Here is a 13,717-nt window from a genome sequence, read left to right on the forward strand (position 1 = left end):
AGATCTCACAGTCGAGAAACACAAAGATTTGTGGCCTTTCATGTTTCATACATTGGTTTGGATATAGTTGCAACAAAATACAACCTTATAAGTTTGTGTATGATAAAAAGTCATTTTGTCCCACTTACATACTGTGTAAGTGTGTCATACTGTGGTTACGTCCCCATTTACTGTTATTTTCTTCATTTTCAGTTTTTTACTTTGCTTATTTTTTTTAGAAATCAGTCCTTACTGGTGTCATTTTCTGCATGTCTGTGTTTCTGCTTGGGCATCTAAATGTGTGTGTGTGTGTGTGTGTGTGTGTGTGTGTGTGTGTGTTTGTGTGTGTGTGTCTGTTTGCAGTGTCATCCCGCTGAGTCTCTCCGTCTCTTCGTCCCTCACTGCTGCAGCGTCATTTTCCACATTACTGACAGTCAGTGCCACACTGTGTGTATATAGAACAGTCTAGTGTGTGTGTGTGTGTGTGTGTGTGTGTGTGTGTGTGTGTGTGTGTGTGTGTGTGTGTAGAGTGGATACAAATGGAATGTTTTTGCATGAAGGCTGTACAAGGCCTCCACTCTGTGAGGCTATACAGTACTTAGGGACAGATGTGTTTTGAGCTAAATGCTAAGTTGTGCTTGCAAGCATGCTCACAATTACAATGCTAACATGTTGATGCCTGTAGTATAATGTTTATCGTGTTTAGCATCGTCATTTTGCCTATTAGCATGCTAACGTTTGCTAATTAGCACTTAACACAAAGTAGCCTACAGTTGAGGCTGATAGGAATGGGATTTTGCACGTATTTAGTTATAAACAACAAATCTGATTTTAGACATGGTGGTGCCTCTAAATGAAAAGTCATTATCAAAGTTATTACAATTAATCCTCTGGGGACCATAGATGACTTTACAGAATGTCACTGCAGTCCACCCCGTAGATTTTTAGATATTTCACTCTGGACCAAAGCAGTAACTGACCAGACCAGACTGACATTGCTGTCCATAGAGCCCCAACTCTAGACTGAAATGACCCTAAAATTCTGCAAAATGAGCTCAGTCTGTCAGGGGAGCAATACAGTACATTATTCAGCTTCTTTGTGTGTGTGTGTGTGTGTGTGTGTGTGTGTGTAGATGAGGAACTGCAGAGTGAAGACGAGCTGGATAAGGAGCTGCTGTGGAATCTCCAGCTGCTCTCCGAGGTGAGACGAGGATCTATCACATCCCAAGGGCTTAAACTCTCTAAAAAATAATGATCCTACTCAATTGTTTAATCTAGTTGGGGTTTTAAAGTGTTAATCTCAAAATTATTGAAAAGTCTGCACTGAATCAAGGTATTTCTATAAAACTTGAGAATCAAATGAAATACTTAAAATGCATGGAACAGAGAGATATATATTCACAAATAAGAACAGAATTGTGACTTTGTATGAGAAAAAATTATGACCAAATGACATTTTTTGCAGCGTGAAGCCTGTACGGTCATAAATATCAAAGAGCTTTGTCGTTAACCAGAACATATTGATACCCTTTCTGTTTTGTTTTATTACTCCTGGGAGTTTAATGCGAGGGGGAGCAAGCCAGATGCTGTGATTTACTGGAGAACCTCGATATTTAAGACACAACTCTCCACTGAATTGCCTATGTCTGTGTGTGTATGTACTCGTGTGTGTGTTGTTTTCAGGTTACCCGCGTGGATGGTGAACAGCTGTTAAAATACCAAGGGGACTTGAAGCGGATCCTGTGTGTGTGTGTGCGTCTGCGCTGTAAACAGGCGTACACACTCGCCTGCAATTTGCTGGAGCACACACTCCGGTCGCTGTCCCTCATCTATCCTACAGAGTACCGCAGCACCTCTGGAGGCTTTGATGCTGACCTCCCTATACGGGTAAACACACCTAAACAAACCTCTGCTGTGCTATGCAGCACAGAGGAAGAGACAAAACAGTGACCACCATTATTTAATCTTATTAAAGATATGATAAGATAAGCTGTTCCTTTGTTGATCCTCCGTAAGGGAAATTCAAATTGATTCAGCAGCAATATTAATTAATACTTAAGTTAAATCCAGTTCTTCAGCTTACTGCGTAGTTTCAACTATAGGTTATTTGCTAACCTCTACCGAGTGCAAATTGGCTATTATCACAGCTATTGCTGGGTCTGGTCTATGACAGGAAACAATGGTGTTGTCTTGGAAACGCAAACCCCCACAACCACATCCTTTAAAACTGCTCTTTCTCACTGTTTAATGAAATGGGGAGTTTCATCTACAAGAAGAGAATCAGAAAGCATTTAACATTTTGAAAGTAAATGGCAACCCTGCTGGACAATACACTGCTAATACTGCTCTCTCTCTCTCTCTCTCTCTCTCTCTCTCTCTCTCTCTCTCTCTGTCACTGTGTCCCTTTATCTTTCAAGTTTGATTTGAAGTTGCGTTCTTTGCATGACAAATAAACTTTACAAAATACCTTCAATAAAGACATCATTTAAATAAATGTCAATAAAAAATATAAAAAGAAGGGAAATAATAGTAATAGTAATTTAACATGTCCATGTTAGTTGATTCTTGTTGGGAAGGGCTTACTCTGAGCAACATGTTCATTAACAGTCAGCCAACATCATTCACATTTATCACAAAAACATGTCCATTTAAGAGTTGTTACTTCTGCACATGGACAATTTTCTTCAGTTTTTCTTGAATGTAACAAAGTAGCTTGTTATCTATGTTGGACGATGACATCCCCACACTTAATTACTGAATGCTAAAACATTCATTGCGTAAAAGTAGAACAAGTAGAGAAAAGTCACAAAGTCAGCAAAGTGACTCAGTAACGTCAACATCCTGGCCTGAAAATTGGCTTGAGATTTTTTTGAGCATTTTCTTGCTTATAAGTTCAACTTTTCATTTTCTGTGGAAAGGCTGCGCTAATTTCTTCTTTTTACAAGTTGCATAATCTCGCTTTAAGGCTGCTAAATGCAAGTTCAAGGGTGATTTCTCTCATGTCTATTTTACTTTGTGGGAATCTGAGCCGCTTGCCCTGCAGTGTAGTGTCATTGCTGTAATCTCCCAAGAGAAAAGTTTCTCCCGAATAGTTTTTTCAAAACCTTGATAATATTTTGTCCTGTTTTTGTACATGAGTGCAGGGGAAGTGCGCTTCTATTTTCATGTCGTGGTGATGGCAATTACACCTACGTTCCTTTTCTGCTTTCCACAATTTCAAATACCGACCTCTTTTCTTCTGCAGTTCATGGTTACTGGTTCTGTATTCAGTTTAGATTTTATTTTCTATGAATGTCTTTCATTTTGATCTATTTTGCCTGTTGGATTCCTCTGCTGGTCTGTCATCTGATAGTAGATCAGTTTGTTGCATAGTTGATTTTCTTCTGTCCATTGTTTAGTGACCTTACCCTTTAGATGTGTTTTAAATACTTAAATTCCAGTAGATGACACAGGACTGTGGTTTTTAAGGCGGATTGGTTGTTCTGGTTTGTTTGCCAGTTGTTCCAGTGGAAAAACTGGCAACAACTCTCTGTCTCGCCGTACAACTTTCTGAGAAAACCTCTCTTTCTCTACAGGACTGGGGCAGAGCTGGAGATGTGGCAGCATTGGGTGTGTGTTGGCACGTGCCTGGTCAGGAGGAGGAGAACTTTGTTTTCCAGCTGTTGTCCTGCCTCCTGCACCCTGAGCTGCAGCGAATCAAGGGCCACGTGTCTGGAGATCAGCCAATGAGCAGGTGTGCTGTCGTTTTTTCGCTTAGGTTTCCATTTTTAGACGTAATCAGGCACACGTACAAACAAAACAAAGAAACCCTGTAGCCTTTCATAAGTGATAAATTCAGTTTTGTCTGTGTCCAAAAACAAAAACATCTGTTTTTAATATCTGTCTTAACATTCTTGGTGAAGCCTAAACGATCAGTTCAGATGGGGAAAAGATTAATTTATAACAAACACAGACACACACACTGCTATGAAAGGACTGTAACGTGTGGTCTGATTCACAGGGAGGAGCTGTTGCAGAGTCTTGCTATTGTGCAGCACTGCCTTCTTGGAGCTGGAAGCATGCTGCCCCCTCTGGATGGACCACACGTATCTGACCTGTGAGTCCTGCGACTACACACACACACACGCATACAACCAAACATTTTTGTGCAGGCTTGTCACGTTTTGCCCCTTTTGTTTTCTTCTCAGTGTGCCCTCCATGGTAAATCTAGGGGAGATAAAGCTGCATATAGGTGTTGACTACGGTAAGAGAACACAAACAAACAGCCACATAACACTCATGCACAAATAGTTGCTCTATCAACAGTTTCAGAGGGCGATAAGGCCGCTCATCCTGCATTCTGTGTCCATACGGGACGTCTGTGTGTCTCCTCCCCACCAGATGATTCACGGGAGAACTACAGAGAGTCCATCTGCCAAACCATGAAACTCCTGCTACGTGAGTGAAGCTTTTAACTCCACAACACTCCTGCTCTAAACTTGGAATGTGTTTGTGATGCACAATTAATCTATATGCACTTTTTCCAATCCAGACCACATCTTGGAGCACTCGGAGGATGACACAAAGTCACTTTTCGTCATCATTAAGGTGTCCAGCCCTTGTGATTTTTCTATTATTCATGTATGGCATGTTATTATTCAGTCCTGCGGTAGGCCAGCGGAGGTCTCACAGCGCCCTTTTGTCTGTCTAACTGACTACAGATCATCAGTGACCTCATGTTTTTCCGAGGGACTCACAAGAAGGAGTTTGACTCACGCTGGAAAAGCTTCACTCTTGTCAAGAAGTCCATGGAAAACAGGGTGAGCTGAAAAAGCTGCTGAAAAACAAGGCTGCTGATTGTTGTCAGTCTCAATGAGTCGCTGAGTTAATGATGATTTAAGTATGTCGCCTTTCCTTCTGCAGCTTCATGGGAAAAAGCAGCACATTCGAGCACTGCTCATTGACCGGGTTTTACTCCAGCACGAGGTTAACAACACACACACACACACACACACGCTTTCTGCAGGGTCACAGGTGTACCTGTAATCACATGCACATGAAATTTAATGTATGGAGATATTTTCAGTGAGAAGTTGGTGTTTTTATAATATTTGAACATTTTATTTCTGTGTGAGTAGATGAGGAAGCTGGTGGTTGAGGGCAGTGAATATAAAGTGGTTCACCAGGAGCTGCTCTGTAGTCTGCTGCTGCTTTCTACCAGCACTTACAGCCAGGTAAAACTGACACGACACACAAGACAAATTAACAAGAAAAATTCAATCAGAACATCTGTTGGTTCCCGTTTACCTGATGGTATTAACATAATATCTCTGGTGAAATAGAAATTAATTGAGAATGAAAGCATGTGCATCTGTTTATATATGTGTGTGTGTGTGCGTGTGTGTGTGTGTGTGTGTGTCCTTGTAGGTACGCAGCAGAGCCCAGAATGTGCTGTTGGCTGCACTGGGAACCTTTAGCTTCTCTTACAGAGACCTGATTCCCCGAATCCTGCAACTGCTCTCACCACAACACGCCACTGGCACACAGCAGCAGTTTAAGGTACCACACACAAACACATGCGCACACAAACAGTCCACATGGTGACAGACAGTTGTCGCTCTGGGCTTGATCATAATGGTCACTGACCGTGGTGCTGTATTTTGAAGATAGTCCAAAACAAGTTTTTTTTATTTTCTGTCCTTGTGAAAGCATGTTGCAACATGGATTTTGAAAAGTGCTCTATAAATAAAGATTATTATAATATTATTATTTTTTGATGGCTACACTGGCCTCCCTGCACCTGTGGCCTTCAGCATTAAAGTTTTACTGCTTGTTTTTAAGGCACACAGGCCTTGCCCCATCATACATTGTTGCCCTTTTCTCTCTTTGCACTCCTGATCTTAGCCTGAAGTCTGCTGACTTGTCTGTTGACTATCCACAGGACTAGACTGGAGACAGAGGGTGCATTTACTGTCAGGGCACCAAAACACTCAAAAGGTCTATTCTTCTATTGGAAATCACGCGAGCAAGCATCATTGTCCTCTTTTGACACTCTTCTAAAGACTTAATTCTACAAATCAGCTTTTAATTAGTTTGATGCATAGCTTTTCTTTTAATTTAATACATTTTACTTATCCAAATTACATATTTATTCTTTTAAATTGAATATATATATATATTTTATATGTATATCTTGTGGGTATCTTCATTGTTTATCTGTTTGTATGTCTGTGATGCACTTTGTAAAATAATTTTTGAAAAAGTGCAATATAAATAAAGGTTATATGCATATTGATGCAAAAATGCTAAAGCTAAAGCTTGCAGGTCCCAGGCAAAAAGTCAACATCCTCAAATGATGATCCATGTAGAAGACATAGAAACAAAAGGGCAGCATTGTTAGGTTAGGTTATTTAGCCCTAGGATTACAGGATAGAGTGTGCATAAGATAACAATATTTCTTCCTAGCATTGCTCCGTCAGTTTCTTACTGTAAGAAAATGTGAAATGTATTAGTTATTTTTTAGAATTTTCAAACACTGTTTCTGCTTTTACATGAGAAATGGTTTCAAGGATGTGGACTAACTGATGGTTTTGTCAAACTAGCCTAAATCCAAAAAAGCAGATTTGGCAAGTTCTGCTTTGCCTAGTTAGGGTTGCTAAGCTATGACTGGATGGTCACTTTACAGCGTAAGGTTGCTGTTAGAAGTTTTCCTTAAATGGTCAACAAGGTACAAATACCAGTGGAGAAATTGGACAGAGTTCATGATAGTAAGTCTGTAGTGCATGTTAAACACAAGCTGTGTCCTTCAAATTAAGATTTCTCTGATGTAGACTGTGAAGGATCCAGCACCTAATTCATCCACAGCACGTAAAATGTTTATACCACTACGTACAGTATAATCTGGCATGTGTCCTTATCCTGTGTGTGTTCTTCTGTTGCTAAGGGTGCTCTGTACTGTCTGCTGGGTGTGCACAGTGGTGTTTGTCTGGCCAGTTCGAGGGACTGGGACTGTGTTGGGGAGGTGTGGCCTGCTCTGGTCCGCTGTGGACTGTCGCGCTCCATGACCTTGGAAAAGCCCTCCATTGGCCGATTGCTTGACGACATAACTGACAGGATCCATCGCCAGCACGACACCATAGGGATCTATTTTACTGTGAGCAACATGTTCATTAGCAGTCAGTACTCTACCCTCATATATATATATATTTTTTTTTAATTTCGTATTGGTCTCGTTTGATCCCTTCCACGTCTAGGTATCTGAAAGGTGTGTAGAGATAGCTGATCATATCGGACAGTCTGAAAATCCCACGCCTTCTTTAGAGGCACCATCTGTAGAGGAGCTGAAAGAGGGGCTTCAACGCCAGCGAATCAGAAACGTGGTTGCTGCAAGGTAGGAATTCAAACTGGAGTTGGGATTAGTTGTTCATTCGTTTAGTTTTAATACTTTAGTTTTACTCAAGGTTACAGAGGAGTTAGAGTACCATCATGTTTAGTAGTACTATTCAATGGCTGCATTTATTATTACCATTAGTATATGTAGTTAGTAGTAGGAGTAGTACTACTGAATAACGTTTCTTTTTGTTTTGTATAGGAAATACGAGAAGCTGGTCAATGATCTCTTGGATTGCCTTGAAGACAAAGACCTGTAGGTTTTCTCTCCATCTGTGCACGTGTTATATGTAAACTGTATGCATGTGCTATTTAAAAGTTGGAAAAATGTCACAATACACTATGCGAGTTATGTTATATATTCTGTATTTAAAATGCAAAGGCACTCTTCATACAGACAGTATATAGTGATGTTGGAAAATCTAAAACGTTGTGGTTGAAATGAGAAAATATGTGTTTTTAGAGCAGAGACTCACCGCAAAAGTTTTGTGAAAGACACAACTTAGCAATACAGAATTACTTTTTATTGCCAACAAGACTTGTTTGCATGTGTGGCTGCTTGTTTTTCAGGCCATGGAAGTTTGAGCACATGGCCACAGACTTGTTGTCTCTCCAGCTGAGAGAAGATCACCCACTGCCCCCTGACGCTGTCCTCTACTTCACACAGAGCCTCATCCATGACTCCATCAGCATACGCAAGGTCTACAGCTGTGTGTGTGTGTGTGTGTGTGTGTGTGTGTGTGTGAGAGAGAGAGAGAGAGACAGCAAAGTACAATTTATGTATATAGATATTCCACTGGGTTATAAGGATGGAGATGGGGTGAATAAAAGCTTTTTTTGTGGTTCATCACATGTACCATTCACATCAAGCGTAAATGCTAAAACATCACCCTAGCATAAATAGTTAATACTGTTCAAACACTGAGACTGTGTGATGATTCAGATATGGAGTTCCATGTATATTCATACTACACAATTTTTAGTACATATTTTATAGTATCACAATAAGACCTGAAGGTGACCATGTACTGTAGCATGAAGTACATGTCTGAGAACATCTGACAAGCATTCATTTGTGTTTTGAATGACTAAAACATGAGATATAGTGACTCCAAAATGCAAAAATGTTGAATTTGGACGTGCGGTCAGAAGACCAAATCAAAAAGAAAAAGATGCATTGTCAAATGTACCTACATTAGTGTGGACATGGTGTAACGCTCTCTCTGAAAGTCAGACTTTTCTGTTCCTCGATCTTGACACCGCCTGCCTGATTTTTAAAGCCAAATATTGCCCCCATACATCATTATACCAATACACAACCCATCGATCTAACCTTGTTCAGTGTTACACAGAGAGAGAAAATGAAAATAGCCATATATAACATCAGGCAGTGTGATGTTGTTAGTCTGTTAGAATACATGAAGTTAACATAACATTGGATGTCAGTCAAGTTGTGACTTTAGATTGTCACTTTCAGTTAAACTTCCCAAAGAGAAAGCAAAATGTTTTTCTAAAGATTCAATACAAATGTTTTTTTATTTTCCAAGATTGTTTTTGAGCTACTACCACCACCTGTATTGTATTGTAAATTTATTCTAGCTGTGAGTGGAGCATCCATTTCCTGTGTGAATTCCATCGTGGGACTAGAGTGTCCATCAACAGCACACTCAAGAATTAGCTAAAAAAATTAACAATTTAAAGTAACAATATATCGATAAATAAGCACCAGTGCCATAGACAATGTAAAACTGAGACTGATCAGTGCATATTTCAGCCACTATAATGAGTCGTGCAGACAGCACTACCAGACAGCACTTTGTACTGGACCTGGAGGAGCTGCCATGTTTGTGCGTGTTGGGCTCTACTTTACTACTGTATAACCTTTCTCTTAGGTGGCGATCTCAGCAGTGGCCGGTATCCTGAAACAGCTGAAACGACCGAGAAAGAAAGTGGCTGTGAAGCCATCGGATATCAGTGAGTTTAAGCACACAGTAACAATCACATATTACTTACATTTAGTTCTTGTAGGAAAATGCAATTTTAGTTGTAAGGCTGTAAGGCCTTCTCTGAATCCAGCCACTGATACAGTATCAGTTCAGCACAAGCCATGCTAATTTTAATTAAGTAATACATCATGATTTACAGACTAATTGTGTGGTAATTTCCAGATGAGAAAGCAATAAAACCGGAATATAAATCTACATTTGTCTCCTATTAAAAGATAAATTGCTTGATAAATAAGAAAATCTTTCCTACCAATTGTTTTTGTCTAGAAACAGGGCAACTTTCCAAAAGTGGGCAGCAGCACACCCTCCTCAACAAATGAGATTTAAAACATGCCTACATGTGTCTGCTCATGACTTTTCATGTATTTATATTGTTTAGGTGGTATAGAGGATCCAGAGGGTGAATGTGCAGGGGATCGTGAGGGGAATCGCTGGTTGCAATACGACAGCAACAACCTACCTCTAACTCAGGAACAATGGGATTCTCAGCAGTTTGTGGAGAAGACTCACTGGGGCTACTACTCATGGCCGAGGTAAAGAGAATGACAGAGTGTTTAGGTGGTGGATTTAGAAAGTGGAAGGCTGATTAACTGCTTGGGTGGATGGAGCTAAATAGCTGATTGACTTAACTGCCTTGTTGATTTGATGCTTGTCTTTATGGCTTTGTGGCTAACTTTATGTCTGACTAACTGCTGGGTGAGTGATCTGGGTGGCTGGATAACTAGCAGGATGTTGAACTGACTTCCTGTCACGGCCTGGCCTAGATAAGGCTGACTGAACGACTTGCTGCCTGGCCTAGATAGAACAATTGATGTAGAGGTGGAGAGCTGGCTGACTGGCTTGGTATGCGGATGGCTTGCTGACTAACTGACTTTTTAATCATTCATTTATCCTTGCTACTTATTCGAAGACAGTATGTCTCTCCATATTTTTTTCAGTTTGTTGTTATCTATAAATCACAGCAGCCTCTTCTTTGTTCCCGCTCCTCTCAGAGAAATGATGATCCATGCAGCTTCTGAAAAGCCAAAAGATGACCTGCCATATGAAGAGATGAGTGAGGTACTTGCTCATACTGTACCACACATAAAGATCTCTCATTGATACCTCAGTATTAATATTATTACTCATTTTTGGTGTTTGTTTGTGTGTCGCTCAGGGTGAAAAGATCATCTATGAATATTTCTCCGACCCCGAGTTTATTGACCAGCTCATAGAGTTTCTCTCTCTGGAGGATCGGAAAGGAAAAGACAGCTTCAACCCCCGACGCTTCTGCTTATTCAAGGTGCAATTTAAACTCTCAGCCTCAATTGATCTGGCACACCTTTTACATAGAAATGACACAGCCCCACCACCACGAGCCAAAGCTGAACTGAACTACGTGGAGCTGGAATTTGTGTCATCAACTGCTGTGATTCATTGTTATCCATCAGACAGCTGACAGTATACTTGCGTCAAGCAAATGACTGTAATCTGTCTTGCTTTGGTTAAAAAAAAAAAGGTCTTGGTTCCTCCACATCGAACAATCCTTCATGCTCACGTTTGATTGACAGGGGCTGTTTTGTAACTATGGTGACGTGTTCCTGCCATTACTATGGCCTCACCTAGACCAGCTTGCCAGCGACCCCCATGAGAGCTCCCAGCGCTGTGTGTGTGAGATTACTGCAGGACTAATCAGAGGCAGCAAACTCTGGAGTTTCAGCAAGGTACTGATTCACACACACTCACACACACACAGTGACAAATATACACACTGCACTGCTTTTTGATAAGAAAAGTCAATATTAATAAAAAGTTTCATTATTGTATGTGTGTGTGCTCAGGTGGACCGGCTATGGAAGCTTTTGTGCCCTTTGATCAGGACAGCATTAACCAACATCACAGTGGAAACCTACACAGACTGGGGCACCTGCATCGCTACGGCCTGTGTGAGTGTCTCACATGCATACAAATACACCATGCACAACATAGCTCAGGGCTCATTAAAGAGAATTGGGAATTAGGGTTATCTGTAGATTTTCCATATAAAAAATGTCAGATTTTAAAAAATCAATAAAAGAAAGATTTGGGTGAAAATTGGATTTTGAAAACACCATTTACAGCACAAACAACTCTTTACTTTACAATTTGTCATTTTTATTTCAATAGCATGGCTCTAGGACTGGTCCGCACTGAAATATCTCAACAGCTATTACCTGCTGAATCCTAATGACTTGGTGATCACCTGACTTTCCTCTAGTGCCACCACGAGGTTGATATTGTATTTTTGAGTGAAATGACTCAAGAACTTTGGTGACCCCTTTACTTTTCATCAAGTACCATCATCAGGTCAAAATCTGAATCTGTCAAATATTTTGATTTATAAGCAAATACCAGCAAAACTTTCCCTTAAGCCTGTAATTGTTTAGCTCTAATTAGCAAATGTTAGCACGCTAACACACTAAACTCAGATGGTAACATTGGTAAACATTACACATGCTAAACTACAAGCCTTTAGTATTGTCATTATGAGTAACTTGCCATGCTAGCATTAGCATTTAGCTCAAAGCATTGCTGTGCAATGTAAAGTACAACCTTGGCAGAGCTGCTAGCCTTGTTATTACCAGACAATTTTTCTCTTTTTTCTCTTCACAGGAACACAATGTTTATGGTAAACTATTATTGTCTGTATGTTATTGCAGCAGGAAACTTCGTAAGGAATCATTCAGACCAATTGGCTCCTTTTTTTAAAAACATACATGCTGTCTTCTCGGTTGTACTATGACTGCAAGTAAATGTTGGTCATGTAATACAAAAAACACCTACAGTTTTGAACCAGGGACAACTTTCTCTGTTTCCATTGAGTAAATGTATGGGAATATGTGCATACAGTACATCAGTAGATGTAAGCCTATTTTGTACTGGCTGCTGTCCAATAGGAGGGCCGGGACCCCAGGAAACTGCATTGGCTGTTTGAGCTGCTGATGGAGAGCCCGCTCAGCGGAGAGGGCGGCTCGTTCAGAGACGCCAGGTATGTTTGTGTGTATGTGTTTGTGTGTGTAAGTTTGTGTGTCCATCCATGTGCACGAATAATTATACACGCAGTATGTGTTTATGTCATCTATGGTATTTCAGAGGTTTCTGATTTCAGGCTGCACTAGTAACCTGAGCTGACGTATGCTGAGCTGATGTGCTGCAGTAAACAGCCCCCCCATCCCTCAATCCCCCTCTCTCTTTGTCTCTGTCAGTTTGCTGTATGTGCTTCAAGGAGGTCTGGCACAGCAGCAGTGGAGAGTTTCTGAACTGCTGCACAGGCTGCTGGCTTACCTGGAGCCCAAACTCACCCAGGTGTATAAGAATGTCAGGGAGCGCATTGGAAGGTACCAAATTAACTTGGTGTTATCTCTTCTGGATTACATAATCGTGGTTAAATAGGTCAATCTAATTAGTTTGTGTGCACTGTTTGGGCTGTTCCACTCTAAGCCTCTTTATCTACACGTCTGTCTTAACTGCTCCTATTCTGTATTTGTGACTGTTTTCCATTTCTTTGTTTCTTTTATGTTTCACCTCCATTGTCCCCCTCATTTCCCTCTGCCTCTCCTCTCTCACCCTGTCTGTCCCCGTTTCTCTCCAGTGTCCTGACCTATATCTTTATGATAGACGTGGCCCTGCCCCACACCCGGCCCACCTCCTCCCCCCACGTGGCAGAGTTTGTCACTCGGGTCCTACAGCGGCTCAAGCCTCTTACATCGGAGCTGGAGATCCACAACCACGTCCACGAGGAGAACACCCAGGAGACGGACGAGCGCACCCAGGCTGTCAAACTGCTCAAGACGGGTCAGAATGTGGATGCAAGCACGTAAACTGTTGGTGGATGGACAGTGGGCTGTGGGAAAAAAAAAAAATATATATATATATATACACACACACCAGGACAGCTTGTTCTCTTGATGAAATAGACTGACACGCTGAAGGCAGATGAAATAAGATATAAACTGTGATCACTTATTGATTTCATCTTTGAAATCCACTTTAAAAGGTAGTGAGGTGTAGATTAAGAGGAATTTCAAGGATGTGTGTTCAAGCCTTTCAAAAAAAAGTTATGGAAGGGAGTCTTACTTATTATTTGGGAGGGTGTCTCCAATATTAACGTTTGTACAATAATAATAATAATAATAATATTAATACATTTTATTTGTGGGCACCTTTCATAGCACTCAAGGACACCTTACAGATTAAAACAGTTAAAATACATTTCAAGGAGGCAATACAATAAATGAAAATCAAAACATGACACAATTTAAAGATTAAGATAAAATAGAATAGAGAAAAACAATTTAAAAAAGCAGTTGATCATGAAACCGGTGGAAGGTGGAATTATGTGAGGT

General features: G+C 40.6%; 1 protein-coding gene across 1 annotated transcript in view; it reads left to right on the top strand.

Annotated features, from left to right (window-relative positions):
- LOC119915926 (proteasome activator complex subunit 4B-like) overlaps nucleotides 1–13,717 on the top strand; it is a 42,138-nt gene that overhangs the window by 14,870 nt on the left and 13,551 nt on the right. Inside the window, exons 17-41 of the mRNA XM_038735719.1 lie at nucleotides 343–412; nucleotides 1,113–1,180; nucleotides 1,663–1,866; nucleotides 3,555–3,712; nucleotides 3,980–4,075; nucleotides 4,167–4,222; nucleotides 4,360–4,416; nucleotides 4,511–4,566; nucleotides 4,680–4,778; nucleotides 4,882–4,944; nucleotides 5,097–5,192; nucleotides 5,386–5,517; nucleotides 6,902–7,111; nucleotides 7,212–7,348; nucleotides 7,550–7,603; nucleotides 7,918–8,047; nucleotides 9,240–9,321; nucleotides 9,733–9,886; nucleotides 10,346–10,412; nucleotides 10,510–10,635; nucleotides 10,904–11,056; nucleotides 11,174–11,278; nucleotides 12,269–12,360; nucleotides 12,578–12,709; nucleotides 12,964–13,166. Coding sequence (XP_038591647.1) covers nucleotides 343–412; nucleotides 1,113–1,180; nucleotides 1,663–1,866; nucleotides 3,555–3,712; nucleotides 3,980–4,075; nucleotides 4,167–4,222; nucleotides 4,360–4,416; nucleotides 4,511–4,566; nucleotides 4,680–4,778; nucleotides 4,882–4,944; nucleotides 5,097–5,192; nucleotides 5,386–5,517; nucleotides 6,902–7,111; nucleotides 7,212–7,348; nucleotides 7,550–7,603; nucleotides 7,918–8,047; nucleotides 9,240–9,321; nucleotides 9,733–9,886; nucleotides 10,346–10,412; nucleotides 10,510–10,635; nucleotides 10,904–11,056; nucleotides 11,174–11,278; nucleotides 12,269–12,360; nucleotides 12,578–12,709; nucleotides 12,964–13,166 — 2,800 coding nt within the window. The remainder of the gene's footprint in view (nucleotides 1–342; nucleotides 413–1,112; nucleotides 1,181–1,662; nucleotides 1,867–3,554; nucleotides 3,713–3,979; nucleotides 4,076–4,166; nucleotides 4,223–4,359; nucleotides 4,417–4,510; nucleotides 4,567–4,679; nucleotides 4,779–4,881; nucleotides 4,945–5,096; nucleotides 5,193–5,385; nucleotides 5,518–6,901; nucleotides 7,112–7,211; nucleotides 7,349–7,549; nucleotides 7,604–7,917; nucleotides 8,048–9,239; nucleotides 9,322–9,732; nucleotides 9,887–10,345; nucleotides 10,413–10,509; nucleotides 10,636–10,903; nucleotides 11,057–11,173; nucleotides 11,279–12,268; nucleotides 12,361–12,577; nucleotides 12,710–12,963; nucleotides 13,167–13,717) is intronic.

The sequence above is a fragment of the Micropterus salmoides genome, unplaced genomic scaffold (genome assembly GCF_014851395.1).
Source record: "Micropterus salmoides isolate LMB-PRFRI ecotype aquatic unplaced genomic scaffold, ASM1485139v1 Ms_hic_scaffold_21, whole genome shotgun sequence".
Lineage (NCBI taxonomy): Eukaryota > Metazoa > Chordata > Actinopteri > Centrarchiformes > Centrarchidae > Micropterus > Micropterus salmoides.